The sequence below is a fragment of the Buteo buteo genome, chromosome 12 (assembly GCF_964188355.1).
Source record: "Buteo buteo chromosome 12, bButBut1.hap1.1, whole genome shotgun sequence".
Lineage (NCBI taxonomy): Eukaryota > Metazoa > Chordata > Aves > Accipitriformes > Accipitridae > Buteo > Buteo buteo.
The window spans coordinates 13,410,658-13,427,941 of record NC_134182.1 but is presented as its reverse complement, the minus strand read 5'-3'; the positions used below and the strand labels follow the sequence as shown (position 1 = coordinate 13,427,941).

At 34.7% G+C, this 17,284-nt stretch overlaps 1 protein-coding gene across 7 annotated transcripts in view; it reads left to right on the top strand.

Moving 5' to 3' along the window:
- SYT14 (synaptotagmin 14) overlaps positions 1–17,284 on the top strand; it is a 93,720-nt gene that overhangs the window by 18,750 nt on the left and 57,686 nt on the right. For 3 of the 7 annotated variants that reach the window (XM_075042755.1, XM_075042762.1, XM_075042757.1), the window contains exons 3-4: positions 8,567–8,731; positions 15,294–15,512. In XM_075042755.1, coding sequence (XP_074898856.1) covers positions 8,567–8,731; positions 15,294–15,512 — 384 coding nt within the window. Of the gene's footprint in view, positions 1–8,566; positions 8,732–10,022; positions 10,972–15,293; positions 15,513–17,284 lie in introns of those variants that run through there. The other 4 variants (XM_075042754.1, XM_075042758.1, XM_075042760.1 and 1 more) reach the window with 4 other exon arrangements.

The window sequence follows — 17,284 nt, the reverse complement described above, 5'->3', positions numbered from 1 at the left end:
ATAATCACAGCTGTTTTCTTACCCACTGTGTTGAGAATACAGTCTTGTAATATGCTATGTAATTGCAGCAGATTATTGGGATTTGGAGGTAATGAAAATGATTCCATGATCTATGTCTATTCCAAGTAGCAATGAGATGCTTCCTTTGCTGTTTCTTTTCAGAGATTTCTGTTGTGAGATACTACTTAATAGGAGATGAATTCCATGTTAGAGAGAAAAGGCATTGAGGGACTGGTAAATCAGCAGGGGTGGCAGGCTGACAACTTCCTCAGCCCATAAGGGTTTAGGAATTAAAAGATTTCTGTCAAAAGTTTAAATCTCCATCTCAGACTATGGCTTCTGTTATTCCTAAATTCTTTCTTCCATCAGTGATATTTTGGAGCCCAGGGTCCTCTTTTTCCTATAATTAAATTTATCTCCAAAAGACAGTTTCAGTATGGTATTTTAAAAGAAAGGGAAAGGAATCCTGTAAATGACTATCTGCAGAGGCAGTACTAGTGTTGCTAGAAGTATTTTTGTGCAGTTATGTATGTGATTAGTTAACTTGCTGAACCAAGCCCTTTTTAACACAAACTATAATTTATGAAATATGTTGAACTCTTATTTGATGTAAATATTTAGTCAAATAATTTAATTGCTCATAATAAAATTAAATAAATTATTTTTTTAAATTAAAATACATTATAGACTTTTAATTAAAATACTTTCCTGTGTGAAGGAAGTCCTGGAATCTAGATGTTAAAATGTATTTTTTCTTATTAGTCCCTGTAATTAGATATTAAGAAAACGAGGGGGAAAAGAAGTTCTGGTTTATCTCTGTAGCAGTGCAGATTATCCTTCAGCCAGTATGAAGTGACATAAACCAAATGGTGAAAAAAGTTGATATCATTCCTGATAACTTTCCACTGCAATAAAAGTGGTGGTGGAGTTAGACCAGTGTAGCCGTTGTGATACGGTAATTGCAGTAAATTTTTTTTATGTAAACAAGGACATATATTTTTTACTTAATGTTAGGTGTATGTCATTTTTTAATAAATTAACCTTTAAATGGCATTGTGTATCACTTCAGATAATGTAAGTTTTCTGTTTTCACCAGTATTACTTTGAAAGGTTTATAAATAGAATTTTTAAAGGGCATTGTTGTTCCAAATAGAAAGTTAAGTAAGCACTTCCATCCCAATTTCATTCTGTCAGTCTTTCAAAACTTCTGAAAGGTTCATGTTATTCAAAATTGTTAATAATTTTCTTATTTAGGAAATGCAATGCTCTCTTCAGTTCTGCATTGAAATTCAATTGTCATTCAAGGTTTATGTTCATTTAAAATTACATGTCACTCAGGGTAATATATTCAATATAGAAATTTGAAGTGTTGAAATACAGGTAGCTCGTTGCACATGCTTGTAATTTGTACTGGAGAACATGTAAACTTGCTGTATAACAAAGTGCAAGATGCAGGAGAAAAACATGTAGGAAGGAACATCATAAGACTAGCAGTATAACGTGTATTTAACATAATACACTGACAAACATGGCCGTTAACAGTGGGCTAAGTTAAGAAGTCTGTGCTGGAGAAGAAAGGCAGAATACAAGTTTTAATTGAAGGGGACAGCATCTTTATACAGGAAAGTTTCAGTTTTAATGTTACCTAAATGTAGCTAAAAATTTAAAAACATTAATAGATGAGAATTAATTGCATGTATTAAGTTGAGCTAAAACACTTCTGATGCTTGTTTTGGCAAAATATAAAAGATATGGGTAAATTTGTAGAAAGGAATTACATAGTTCTGGTGTTTTATATGAGAGAAAGAAGAAAGATGAATACAGAATAAAACAGGAAGCATAGGAAATACATTTGGAATTTTGTTTTTTGCACATTTAATAAAATGTTTAGAGGGAATTCTGAGTTCATTGTCTGTCATTGATTTTTAGCAGAAACATCAGCTAGTCAATTTTTATGGCAAAGTTGCTTCTGTTTTTTCTATGGAAAAGCATTCTAATAGTAATGTCAGCTGCCACATAGAGTTTATCTTGTTTGTAAAATAGTGTAGCTAGTCAAGAATTCAATTTTTTAAGTCTTCTAACACAACACTGGATAAAATATTGCCCCCTGTAGGTGTAGCATTTTGTCTAGGTAAACTAGGTTCTATTCACTTGTGATTGCTTCTTCAACTACTCCAGCAAACAGGAAGACAATAATTCTGCTAAATTATTGTGGAACTTTGTGTATTGAGTTTACCTTGTCAAAGAAAAACTGTTTAGAAAGAGCACAAAATCATAGGTAGCCTTCAAATTCAGTTACTTTTAGAGAAGAGACTATCCTATATAATTAGTCATAAAAGAAAAAAATATTTACATGTAAACTGACACATACAAAAGTACAGTTCTTATTCCTGTTGAGTAATCAGTCAGACCAAAGTATTTTACTTCTGAGCTGACTCTGAGGTATGGAGGGTTTTATTTGTTTTTTTCCATTATGACATGAGTTGTCTGTGAGAAATAAATATGTGCTTTTTGGAGATAAATAATTTAAGCATGGAGAAAAGGCAATCAAGGCATGAATCTTATTTTTTGGTTCAGTAACCTGTTTAGCTTTCTGAAAATATGTTAATTTCTTGTGCAAGTCAGAAAGTTGGTATGAAGTGACAAGCACCAGTGAATAGCATTTGGATAAAATACTTTTGAGCTGGACAGCACAGGTTATTTTCATGTAATGTCAAGATGTAATGGTGTAAAAATTAGTAACAATAAATAACTCGTCTTCAGGACTAAATACAAAACAACAGTCCTCTTTATTTAAAAGAATTTTAAAGGCTAAAATATTTTAGATCAAGTTGTAAAAAAAATAAAACAGGTTATAAATAAAAACAAGCTTACATTTTTCATTTCAAATGTTTTTGTGCTAGGATCTTAAAGTTAATTGAGGTTCTTTGGATCATACCCCTAGTTAATTTGTGCACAGAACAGATAGTATTGCTTTGTAAATGAATAATTAAAACATCACTAAGGTAACTATGTGGCTTTTTACATTACTAGCTAAGTGAGCAGTATGATGTGGAGTGTGAGAGCTCCAAAAATAATTGACTGGATATTAAATATAATTGGGGGTTTAGATACATATTAAAAACATTAAATGCTTTTTAATATGTCTGAGGATTTTTGTTGTTTTGGTGATACTTATTTAAAGATGCCATTATTTTCTGAAGAGTTTGAAACATCTTTTGGAAAAGAAAAATTGTTTAATAATAAGGAAGTTATTTGAGAAAGAGATCCTAATTTGATATTTAAGATGAAGAGATGGTAAGTTTATGTGTTCTAATAATTCTAATTCTAGTGATAATAATAATAAAAGTGAATTAGTGATGTTAATGTAATACTTCTGTAATAAGTATAACTTTCTATGCCGTTTCCATAGCCAGCAATTCAATTAGTCATAACTTTGTAGCAAGACATTTGTTCTTTTAGTATTTCTAAAAGTGTGTTGTATTAGTATGAATTTCAAACATTCATTGTTGTTTTTCTTAAGAACTGAGGATAATTATGAAGTTTATAAAAGTAGGATGTTTGAATTTGAAATATGACTATGAGAAAATATTGCCTTTCTACTGGTTTGTGATTGTAGAAGAAACCACTGGGAACCTCTGAGAGTTTTTAAACTGCTTTTAATGGTACAATTAATGTCCAAACCAATAAGAATTTATGACAGTGTGTTTTGAATCAAAATAATTCTGGTGCTGAATGTGACACAGATGTATTTTACATGCAAAAAAGAACTTTTTTTTTTTTTTCTGTCTACGAAATATAACTGCTTGGCATTTCAGCTGTGAGAAACTAATTGAAGGATTAATGTGATGTATAAAACCTTTATTCATAGATGGGAATCTGTACACATTTACATGTGGAAAATTGAAGTACAATTTTATTTGGTTTTTTTCTGGCTTTACAATGGTAATACATTAAAGGATTTTAACTTGATAAGATACTTAATCTGTGAACAAGCATTCTAAGATTCTTTACATGGATGCAAATTGATACGGGAATATAATTTTCAAGCCCTATGTTCACACTTAATTACATAAATAAATAAGCAGTCTTGCTGCAGCTAAAGTTTCATTCTTTTTGTAAGGTATCAGCCAATGTTTTTTTTCACTCCAGAAAGATGTCATCAGATACTGTGTTTCCATAGAGAACTATACAGTTTGCATACAGTGCCTTTTTTAACTAATTAGTATCCAGGAAGTACTTGAGAAAAAACCAAAAGCATTGTGTTTTCAAGTTACTTTTAGGTTGTGGTTAACTTCTTAAGCACATATTTTGATGGATCAAAGCAGCTTTGACTACTGAACAATATAAGCATAAGTAAAAAAACCCAAAACAACGGTTTCAGAAGATCAAATGGGAAATACTTGCCCTTGGCCAGCACTACTTTTCTCTGAAGATGTTGTACAGTTAATCTATCCTATTAAAAGAAAACATTCACTGTCCTTTATTGTGAATCATAGAATGATTGGAATTCAGTTCAGTCTCCGGCTCAAAGCAGTGTTACACTGAATTCAGGCAAAGTTGCTTAGGACAGCCTGCTCCAATAGCAAAGCAATTATCCTCATAGATAAATTTCTGTGGTCCCATTATCTTTACCTGTCTAGTCTTCCTAATCTGTCTTATTTTTCTGCCTTCTCTTAAGTTCCCAACTTGTTCTGTGCACTCTATCCCAATGTTGCACCTTCTTCATAACTCGTACTTCCCGTTTCATCATTATCTTGTGCCTAACTGCCATCTTCCATTTCACTCTCACTTCTGTTGGTCCCTGTGTGTGGTGAATTGCATTTCTTCTTCCTGCCTTTTCTGCCACTGCCTCTGTGTTTGATAGGTGTTAGAACTGGAAGTTATTGAAAAATGAAGATTTTCTGCTCTTGGCCGGTCTCTAGTCTCATTTGGGTCAGGATCAATAATTCAAAGAAAACTTGATGTTGTTCCAATAGCCCCAGACATTCTCAGTTATCCATATGCAGTCTTGGGAGGGAGCATGCTTACTGCCAGCAGAACCTTAGGAAATTTCATCTGTTAAACTTTGAGGTCAAAAATGAATATACAGAAACTGAGGGTTTTGTCAAATCTCAGACCTTTCCCATGTTTAGGAAGATTGCATGAAAATGGTAAATGGATGCCTGACAAATGATAAATGAACACTTGACATGCCAAATTTTCCTTGCTCTTAATCAGGGAACACTAGGGCTTTTAAAAAAAAAAATAAAATAAGTCACCACTATAGCAGTAATTTTTTTTCCTTCACCTCATTCTTGGTCATGGCTTCACTATTTTGGGGGGAACTTAAACAAAAACCCTTCAGTGTGAGGCAGAGTTGCCATATACTTCAGCTGTAACAAGTGATTTTAATGAAATGATGAGCAACTCCAAGCAGACTTTTGAAGGGAATATCAGGTAATCTTAGTAGGATGTGCAACCAAGGTCTTTCGTGAACAAAGGGATTTTTTTTTTTTCCCTATTTGTTCATGATAATGAAAATATTTTTTTAAAAGTTTTAGCTTCCTTTCCTCTCTGGCCCAGAACAGAATTCCACTTTTATCACGTTGTTGCTCTGCTTGATGCAGCAGGACATCTCATCCTAAAGAACTGATGAGGAACTCTGTAACTCTACGGGTCTTTGCATTTCTGTTGTACTATCTGAAATTGAAAATACCACATGCCTGCTCCTCCCTGTTGCCCTGTTTGTTTTATTTTGGCCCTATTGAGCAGTTATACTGTGTTCTTGTATTTCTTGTTCTTTCTTGGACTTTAGTGGGTTGGAAGGTGGAGGTTAGATTTTGAAGGTTTCCAAGTATTTCTAGCTTTGCCTTCAGTTCTTCAGAAGACAGTGTTCCCAACTTAACTCAGTTGACAGTTGCTCAATTTTTTCCTAGCTTTTCTGGTATGATCTAATAAAACAAGAAAAAATTTTACTCAAGTTTGATATTGACTAAATAGAGGTTCTAGTGTAATGGGGGTTTCTGTTTTATCGTTTTGGGAGTTCTTTGGTTGCCATTCCGGTATTTTTTTAGTAGTATTGTCAGGATGGGTGGTTCAAAGTTGTTGGCAGGTTCCTTTTCATGTGAAAATTTTCAGGGTTCTAGGCACAATGTTACATGATCTCTTCTAGTCAGAGGTAAAAAGTGAAGCAAAAATAATTTTCACAGTTTCAGATAGGTCTGGATGTCCAGCTCAAAGTAGACGTGCAAATCTGATCAATTCCTTTTAGATGGTGTAAGGTGCATTGTTTTTGATCTTTTTTTTCCAGTTTTTAAAACACACCTGTATAATTATTTAAGAACAGGACCACAAATGTTCCTTGTCATCCTGCAAAACAAACTGAGGAGGTTGTGGAGCTGTGTGTGTTTCTCAGTCAGCACTTTTACATAGATGTATGAGCCCAGATTTACAAAGGACATATGTAGACTCAAAGAGTAATTTAATTTGGAAGGCTCCTGGGAAAGTAATTCCCAGTTCAGCCCCCTGTTCAAAGCAGGGCTAACAATAAAGTTGGATTTTATAACTGATCTAGGCAGTCTGTTCCAGTGAAAAACCCCTCTTATTCTGTAATTTTTTTCCCCTCATCTCCAACTGGATTTTTTGTTGTTGCTACTGTGAACTGTTGACTCTTGTCCTTTTGTATTGCATATCTTGAGAATGCAACATCTGTTGCCAACTTTTCTTTAATCCCACTCCTTTTACATAGTGAAAGATCTTGCCACACAGCATTATACTCCTAAAGTGAAGTGCCAAGATCTTGGCAAATGGAATTCATAAATCTGATAAATCTTCATAAATCTTTTATAAATAGAAAAAAATCAACCCCCAAGAGTGGTATTTATGGTAGTGAGTAGAGGGACACTTAGAATCTAGCAAAAGCAGCTGAAAGAAAGGGATATGTGAAATCCTAGCTTTCATACAGATGAATGCAGCCGTGTTCAATCCTGAAAGATGCATGTCTGTGTGTTTAGGCCACAAAAACCACTTGGAGTGTTAAGGTGTCTGTTACCTCAAGGTCCTACTCTCCCTCTTTAGAATGCAGGTTTGAGACATAACTGATATAAGAGGCTATAATGTTTATTGGTTGATCAGCACACTACTAATAAACCAATTAACAGATTATTTAACTAATAAACATACGACTATGAATCACTTAGTAGTTCTATAATACTTTACACCATTGTTAATTGCATGCAGTTATTGAGTTCTATCACTTTTTTCTTATAAATTGCACCTAAATATTATTGAATTATAGTTCTTTAACCTCCCACACTACTTAGCAACAAATTTGCAATTCTGTTGCCCTTTAACGTATCACATCAAGTCTTTTGGATGTGTAGACCCAATGGAGAGTCCAGTGGGTTGCCCAAGGGTCTTCCCTCTGACATCCTGGCAACCTTGATTAATGAAGCATGTGAGCTTCATTATAGTCTGTGGGCATCTGCACTCCTCCTGTCAAAAGATCTGCCCTCTCTTGTTCTTGAACTGCTTTTATAACTTGTTCATTATTTCTTATGTTTCTAGGCCCTCTTTTTTGCTGCCTTTCTGTATCCCTTTCTCTGCCCAGGCTCCTCTCAGATAAACAAGCTGCCTCTTAATTACTCTTTCCCCATTGGTCCAATTTGCTACATCTATTCCCAGATTTCATATTTCTAAAACCGTTTCCACTCTTGGCCTTAAATGGTATTACTGATGTTGTTACTTGGGTAGTGATGGACTTGCAAGATTCTACCTCTGCAAAAGATGCCCAGTACTCCCTTTCAGTTATCTGCTTAATAGCAATTACATATTCTTTATTTTATGCACTTTCTAAGACATATCAGTCTACTTCAGCCTTTTTCCTCTACCTGGTTTTGATTAAGTATGCTTTATCTCTATTTCACTTAGCTCTTTCTTGGTTAATATGCAAGTAGCACATGTACCAGGGCAAGGAACATACCATTATTTGCTTTTTCTCATTCTGTTTTTTCGCTCACACAGCATACTACTTGTCAGAGAGCAGCAAGGGCCAGCTGGTCCCTAAGGAAAAAGGAGCCGGGAGCTGAGCAGAACATGGCTGGCAGAGGCAATGGCATCACCAGCAAGGGCTCAGTCCCTCCCCAGCAGCACTGTCTTAGACTTGGCCCTGGGTCCAGGTAGCCAAACATCCAGCCCCTTCCAGGAGAGGGGAATGCTCTTAGCTCCCTTCCAGTGCTCCAGCGCTGTCTCAGATGTTCCATCAAAAATCATCGGCCTTGGCATCTGCTGATAATCTCCCCATTTTCTTTGGAGACCCTGTCTTGTTTTGGGGTCCAGTACTCCAGCAGAACCTCTTGCTCAAAACGTCAGTCATCCCTTAGATTAGGACCAGATACTTTTCTATTCTTTGAAAAGATGATTAAACATTAACTCAAATTTAAATGGTGGTTTTTTGGTTATATTTGCATATATATTTGGAAATTTAGTAGTATTTATTAATGATGAATTCTGATAAATATTATAACTTTTAGGAGTTAAACTTTTACAAGACTTTTTAAAACGTGTTTCTCTCTGTTTCTTTTAGTATCTCCTGAAGCAATTGGATTCCTGTCTGCTGTCGGGGTGTTCATTATTCTCATGTTGCTACTTTTCCTATATATTAATAAGAAGATGTGTTTCGAAAATGTTAGTGGTTTCCCAGATCTCGATTCAGGATACACTACAAGAAAGAATTCACAAGATAAACTTTGTAAGTATCTGAAATACAGTGTACTAAACTTAATTATAAGAATGCACATTTTTACAACGATGTGTAGAAATACACAAATAATTGCTTGACTCAAGTGATGAAAACTCACAATGTTGACTTTTACCGTGACTGTGCAGTATGTGGAAAGGGAGAAACCTTTGTATTCACAAGCCACAGAAATTCAACAGCTATGTATAACGGAAGAGTTGACATTTGCTTATGGGAAGATATTTCTCTTGCACTATGAGAATATTCTTTAATATACCTTAAACGTTCCATAATTGTGTATAATTAAATCTTCTCAAGTAAATTTATGAATGGGATTATTGGATTTTCACTCAGCCTGTTAAAATCCTTCACTGACCTGTTGGAGAAGGTCTTGCATGTACTCACCTGGAAAATAATTTTAAAGAAGTAAAACATTAGAAACTAAAGACATCTTATCTCTGACTAACAAATTATTTCTATACTTTTTTAATAGAAGAAGATATGTGAAAGGATAATGTGAAATTAAAAAAATAGACCTTGAAAAAGATATTGAGGGTTGCTAAAATAACCCCTTTCTACTTTTGGGCTGTGGAAATTGAATGGGCTTTGTTAGTTAGCTGACTTGAGAGGAAGAGGCAGGCACCAGAGAACAGAATGGGAAATTTGGGAGATTTTCTTCCCTTCTACCTCTTTGAAAGGTGCAGCTAAATTTTTATTTTCAATTTCTTTGGAGACAGAAAAAGTTCTCCTCGCTGGAAATTAAGTCTGTCATCTTAACTTTCTTTTGCCACAAAAGAAGTCTTAATGTTTCAAAATATCTTACCTTATGTAAAAGACAACAAATATTTTGGGCTGAAGAAGTCTCCATGATGCGTGGTTTTGTGCAGCTATTATGTTAAAAGCTTGTTTTAGTGTGACATTGATGAAAGGACATAATTTAAATGTCTCACAACTTCTTCTTTGCAGGTTAGAATAAAAAAACATATTTCCACCTCACACAGTTGTCTTATTTTTGAAAAGAATGAATTTTATTATGGCTAGTTGATGCTGCAGTTGATGAAAGACTATGGTTTTGCTGGTTGATTGTGGCTTCATTTCAAGATATTTACTTAGCTGCTTTCTTACTATTTTCAATGCATATTGAATGGAAAGAGCAAAGCTGCAACTTCCCCTGGTAAATGTATTGAGTTTGAGGTAGCAAAAGCAAATAGCTCTCAAATTGAACTTGGAGAAATGGAGTTGATCTGTTTGTGAAGCAGAGGACCTTTTGGTATTAAAAGCTGTTGCTGCATAGGTTGGACAAATGGCGTTTTTCAGAAACCTCCACCAGAATCTGAGCCTTCCCTCTGTGTCTTCACTGGTTGACACGCTTAGTAGTGCTGTGGATGATCTGACCAGTGCTGTTGGAGAGGTTGGCTACAGTGTAGCTGATTCAGTGACAGAACAAGTAACAAGCATGATAAATGGCCTTCGTGCAGAAGATGAAAGCTGCAAAATACAGAATGATAAACCCCTGGAAGGGAGAGAGGAACATACACCATCATTAACTCATTCTCAGGAAATTAATATGAAAGCAAAAAGAGGTATTGCAGAACAGAGAGAGACTCATTCTAATTTGTTAGATTTTGTAAAAAAAGATACAAGTCAAGATGGAGTATCCGACCGTGTTGTTGACAAAAACCAGTGCCGGTTAAAAGGCACAGATAGTAATAATTATTCAAGTGATACAGAAGTACCTCAGGATTTGAAGACTGTAGGAGGACCTTTTAAAAGGGAAGGAGTAGGAGGAAATGAGTGTTTTGTTAATGATAAGTTCTTTAAGGATAGTAACCTGAAAAGTAATAAATTTACAATGGAGCAGTCTATTGACGAACTGCACACAGGCAATTGTCTTGTATCAGCTAAATCTGGGAATCGCTTGCATAAAAAAATCAAACCACGGTCACCTGGAGGTGACTTTAAGGATTCTGAAGAAGTGCACGGTATGAACATTCCCCAAGATTTAGAAACAAAACTTGTTGAAGTACAGAAGCAAAAATTATCAGATTCCAGCTTGAAGAAGATGCACAATGACCACTCCAATTGCATTAATGAAATAAAAGAAAAGAAATCTGAAGCCTTTTTTGACAGAAAAGGAAAATTCATATCAAAGGATGAAGAATATGTGTCGACTACAATTGCAAAAATGGGTAAAAAGAAAAACTCAAAGAAATCAGAAAGAGAGCTATGTAATAGGAAGACAGCAGGAAAAGGTGAGGAGTGCATCAGCAAACTCCATTCTTCAACCTTTCCTGAAACTTGTGATACTTCCTACTTTTTTCACCTAATTTACATATTTAATAATAGCATTTCCTGTGGATGTCTGTGTTGTCAGTGCTTCATTCTCTAATTATGTTGATATTTCTTGGAAGTTAATTACTTTTTAAAGTATTACCTAAAGGAACAGATTAATAAATGCCTTTCCTATGTTCTAACTTTTCTTTTTTCTATATACAGTTTTTCTTACCTTGTCTGCAGTGCCTTGTGTGGTTTCTGTTAAAAATGATGAATTAATTAATACTGGAAATTAACACTTGTTCTGTAAAAGTGTTTTTTATTTTATGTATTTTAAAAGCATTGCATAAAATGTGATAAGATGATAAAGAAAAAAAATAACTTCGGCTACATTTACATTATAGTAGATCTTCAGAATGTATTTCTGGGATATGTAAGGTAATTCCAAGACACAAAACTCAATGAGAAGTGGCAATTAAGTGATTTTAAGTATAGAAAGAACTAAAGTTGTAGTCTTACAAAGAAAACCTATGTATTTTTTATATGGATGCTATGTGTGCTGTCCTTAGCATCCAGTCTTAAACAATGTGACAGTGAAATTGCAATAATAGTTTGTGAGTAAGAATTAAAACCTTGCATTTTTACACAACTGTTTTGCAGGCTGTGTAGCGAATTTTTAGAAAGCAACATGGGCTTTTCTGGAGATGCTGTTTCTGTAGAGAAATGAATGATTTCATAATAGAAATAGATTTGGTTTTTTTTCAGTGTGTGTGTTTTCCCGTGTCTGAAAATTTCAGGTTTTTTTTTTTGTTGGGTTTTGGTGTTTTTTTGTTTTGTTTCAGTTTGGTTTTTTTATTTTATTTAGGAAGTGGTTTCTGTGTTTGTATGGTAAACCGTGATCTTATCTGTTATTTCTTCATGTAATACAATATTTGTGAAGTATGTTCTCTATCAAAAATGGCATTTTAGGTCCCATAATAAGCAAATTAGTAGCTTTCAATAGTTAATAATTACATATGACCTGTGTTAGCCAAATAGAAGAAAGTTTTTAATAAGAACATGAATTCTCGTAGGCAAGTTTCCAACTAAGATATAAAAATCCAAAGAGAAGTGGCAAGTAGAGGCATAAAACCCTGAGGATTTTTTTTAATGTGCAGGAAGCTATTTTTCCCCAAGAAACTGAAACAGATTTGTATTGTTCATTTTAAAAATGTTTGCATGGGTAGCTTGTGTTTTAACTTTAATGAGGTTTTAAAGTCCTCTGAAGAGGTCTTGTTTCGTGACTTGTATTAATAGTATACATCCTCGTTCTTTTTCTTTTATGCTAGGAACTGGAGAAAAAATATCTGGTATTGCTGAGAACTTCTGGATGCTTACAAATGTCAGTGTATTATTAGAGGCATAACTTTCAGCACTTCTTTCAAACATGTTGCTACCATGTTTTATAGTATTCCATTCTTTATATAGACTGATTAATGAGCTTAGTTTCACATTTGTGAATACATTTCTTGTAATGATAAATGATGTATCTAATACTGATATCTGGCACTATATTTTAGTCCTGGTATGCCCTACTTTAATTATAGTTCTGGAAATCTGTAAAAGTTTCCTAGGCGGCAGGTTTCAACCTGTTGGGTGCCATATGAGATACAAAATTTTACTCTGTGTACCAGCAAAGGAGGCTTCTTTTTCTGGGCAGCCTCTTGCAGTGAATCTGCTGGCCAGAATATATCCTGCTTGGTATGATATTTTCAATAAGTGATCAGTGAAATAGTTGAACTTGCTTTGTAGCCATCCATACAATGGGAAGAACCATATCTGTTAGACTTGAATTAAATTTGATAGCCTAGATTTGAAAGATCTCGTTGCTCATTAGCACTCTTTTTAAGGCACCAGTTTTCCTATAAATACTAAACTAAGATTACGTACACATGACATGTAGAGCTGGCAGCACCATCTGCAGTTAAGGTTTCCTGACATTTTCCATTTCAAGACCTTATTTTCAGTTTCCTAAAACTGAGTGCCAGATTTGAAATACTTGGGATGAAATTTGGCATGCTTTCTATCTGAGATGGTTTGGGGTTGTTTTTTTGTTTGTTTGTTTGGTTTGGGTTTTTTTGTTGTTGTTTGGGGTTTTTTTTAAGCTATAGTTTTAAAATCTTTAGCTGTTTCCTGGAATAGAGTATGGGAAAAACATGCTGGTTATCTGTGCAAAAAATAGGTAGATTTCACATCTGCTTCACTAATATGCTTCAGCACCTTTGTATATTGGAGTATGTAGTGGAAATGTCGGAGAGCACTTTTCCCATGTCAGATATGCCCATGTTCTTCTATGAAAAAACATGTAAGTTTGACCAAGCTGTAAATCTTCAGAAACTCTGCCTTTTGAAAAGGCATGGTAAACACTTTTTATAATTTGCTAAATTCACTAACTATCCCATTTGCACTCATATGCTTCATTGTAGGGGTTTAAGAACAGAGCAGGTCTTCTCCTGCTTTTGATACTTACGGTTACTGAAGAACACTGGAAGTTTGAACAGAAGAATTGAGAATAAACGTGACTTATGTGAGGAATATGACACAATGCAAGTGGTAGACTGGGATTTGAAGTAGGATGAGTGACAGCTATGGAGAGAACTGATAACATTATATGAAGGTGGAGAAACTAAGGGTGAAAGACTGAGCTTACATCAGTAGTTGGTTAGGTGCAAGTAAAAAGAGTTTGGGATTGAATAGATAAAGAGAATGAAGAGGAAATCCCCATAAGAGACCACAAGTGGGTGCTTGGAGCAGGAACCTGGAATATGGGGCCAGGAGACAGGAACTTAGGATTTTCTACTCATATAAATGTAACTTTGCAAAAGATGTCTTATCTAAACTTGCGGCATAGGCTTTTTGTATGAGTACCAGGGAGAAATAGACCTCTATGGGAAGTGATTTTACTCATCTGCTCTAGAGGCTTACCTAAAAGAGGGAAGGAAGTAGGAAGAAGCAAACACTTGACTGTAAAAGAGGGCCTAGGTGGCTGGAATAGGTTGAGTTACTTTAATTTTAAATGGCTGAATTTTGGGTAAGCCAAAACCCTCCTTTAGTTGGAATACCTAGGCAGAGGAGTGAGACTGGTGCATGAAGACAGACTAATGGGAATGGAAATGCAGAACTAGAGCTAAGGACAGGGGACTAGGAGGAGGACATAAAAGCAGGGAGGGGAGAAGCGGTTGAATGTGGCTAGATAGCGTGTTAGACAATATTCCCTTGCAGAATCAAGAGCTGAAAAACAGCATTATGGGCATCTTGTAGCTCTGCTGGTAATGGAAATCCATTGGCAAATCATATACCATAGGCTTGCTCACAGAGTAGTGGTAATGCTGACCTTTACTGAGTTTACATGAATTCTTTTAATGCCTATTAGAGTTTGAAATCTGCAGAACCTCTGCATGGCATGTTAAATTTGGACAGAATCCATGTGAGTTTTGGAAAAGGGAGGAGGAAGCTTTCTTTTTACCGAAATAGAAATGCAGCTGAATCTTTGACTTGTGGGAGGAAGTCATACTTGAGATATAGTTGGAAAAAGTTGGCCACAGTATTGGACATTATAGAAGAACTGGTATAAAAGAATTAACTAGATAGATTCTTCTGCACAATTTTTGCTGTTGCCAGATGTCTGCAGTGAGAATCTGCATTAATTTCAGTTATTGAACAAGTGGCTGTTTATTGTAAGTTAAATAAAATTGTGCATGCAAACATCTTTCACTAGCTTTTTCCCCATTTGTTATTGTGAGTTTAAGCACTACTGGCATAAATATCTTAAGACGATTTTGTTGTAGGTTTCTCTTTGTAAATCAGTTTCATTTCTATGTTACACTGCATGTTCACAGCAAAAATCAGCTGGGAATGGAGGATCAGGAGCTGCCTTTTTGATATGTTACATATCCAAATGTAATATTGCAGCAGTGTTGGACTTACTTTACATAAATTATTTTAAGCATTTTCTTACTTAATGAAGGGTTTGAAGAACTTCAGTGTGTGCTGCCTTACATAAATTGATCCATTTTCTGTTGAATAAGTTTTAGAATGGTTTTGGGGGGCTTAATGATCTTCCAGTTTTTCTAGAAAATAAAATAGCTCTCACCAATTACAAAATCACATAATACTTATAATTACAAGGAGATGATATTTTTAAAATATTACAGAAGTTTTAATTGAAATAGGTTAAATATCTTCAGTGATAACCTCTTACGGTTATTTTGTTGTATTCTATTTTGAGCTGTAGTCGATTTGCTTTATTTTATTCAAACAGACAACTCTTATATGAGTAAAGACCAGCATGGTTCATCATCTGAGAGTGAAGATGAAGCACTGGGTAAATATCATGAGGCCTTGTCTAGAACCCAGAGTTCCAGGCTGCCAGTGGTGGATGGCAGACAGCAAAAAAACTATATATGGGAAACCAGACAAAAATATAGTCCCCTGTCTGCTGAATATGATGGATACAGTAGTGAAGCCTCAATAGATGAAGGTAAGAGTGATTTAAAAGCATTCCTTTTATTCCAAATTTCAGAATTATGTTCTGGATAAGTTAAGTCCTAGACAAAGACAGCTGGACTTGCAAATAGTCAATGTCTGCAAGAAATATCCAGATATCTTTTATATTTGTGCATGCTCAAAAAAAAATGGCACAGGCTTGTGACCATTCTTCCAGAAATACTGCAAATGATACAATATCTTATTATATTAAGTTTCATACAGTTTTATCATTAGTAATTTTATTTTGGGGGGAATTTAAACTGTTTTGATTTAGGAAAGAAACATGGCAACTCTTGATAAATACTGTGGTATTATAAATACAAAGAGCTGTTGTTCCTCTACTGATAAGCTGTCATAGCAGCAAAGTAAATGGAATTGGTTATTGGTTAATGGTGCATATGGTCATTGCAGTGTGCATTACTGGAATGTTCTGTACCTTTTCTTCTCTTGAAATCACAGAAAGAATACATTACAAAGTTTAGATTAATATAATTTTTCCATGGCATTAAAAGTTGGATGTAAACGATGGATATTCTCTTTTGTGGTATACATTTCTTGATTTTAAGTTAGGGTGACAACCTGACACAGAGGCTGAGAATTCTGCTGTCAATTTTGTCAATATGATTTTTGTGCTTGAAAATAGCTGTATGTGAGAACTGTGTCCATAGCCATTTTCTAGCACGAAAAATGAGCTTTTGTTGAAGTTACATAAAAGTCAGATTCTAATATAGATGCTGTGATATAGTAACATATTTATTGATCTCCCTCTAATATGTTAAAATGCAAAGGTTTTCTAGTGATTGATACTGTCTAAAAAAAGTGGATACATGTAATTAAAAGATATCTGTCCTTAAATGTTCTGTACAGTCAAGAATTGCTTGAAAAAAATGTAAATTTTCTACTATGTGATGTAATTCAAATATAGAAAAGTCTGTTTGCCACTGAAATTTGAAATTAGTGCATGCTGATTCATGATTCCAAGTTAAGACAAAAGGACATGAAAGCCATAATTGAAGTAAGTTGCAGAGTAAGAGGATTCTTTTCTGGTCATCAGAAATTTTTATTCTTTCCTTTGCTGTTAAATTCTAGGAAGGCTGGGAGTCTGAGTTGAGCAAATAGGGAAGGAGATGCAGAGGTCAGGTCAGGTGGTAAGAACCCACCTTTGGGCACTGTGATGGAGGACAACAAGGAAGAGGGATAGTGAAAGTATCATGTTTGATTTTTATATCTACTTAGATCTATCAACAGCGTTGGGGGGGGAGATATAAAAGATTAGATACAAATTTTTTTGTACGGCTTATGTGACTGTTGGGAAAGATTGGTGATGTATATTAACAGAAGATGGAAAACTCAACTGTATTTATTAGCAAATAATACCAGATACAAATTATGCAAGATGACAACTTTCAGATACCCAGAATAATGTATTTGTCTCTTTTCAAACTATTGAGGCTGGTTGTTGAAACAGTCATAGAATAACTCATGTTGGAACATGTGACATTCCTCTTTCTATTTCACAGTTGTTCAGGTTTTTTTATCCTACCTAGTTCATCTTCTCAGTGAAAAGTTCTCAGTTCATGTGAGCTTTTTACTTTGCCCCTATAAGACTTAAGCTCCAAAGGCATTGTGCTAGCCTGTATCCAGGTTTTTTGTTTTGGTTTTTTTAAATATTTGTCTTCCTTATCATCTTATCAGATCATCAAAATTCATAGTCACTGACTTTTATGCTCTTCTGGGGTATGAGAACTCCAGCCTGGAAATCTG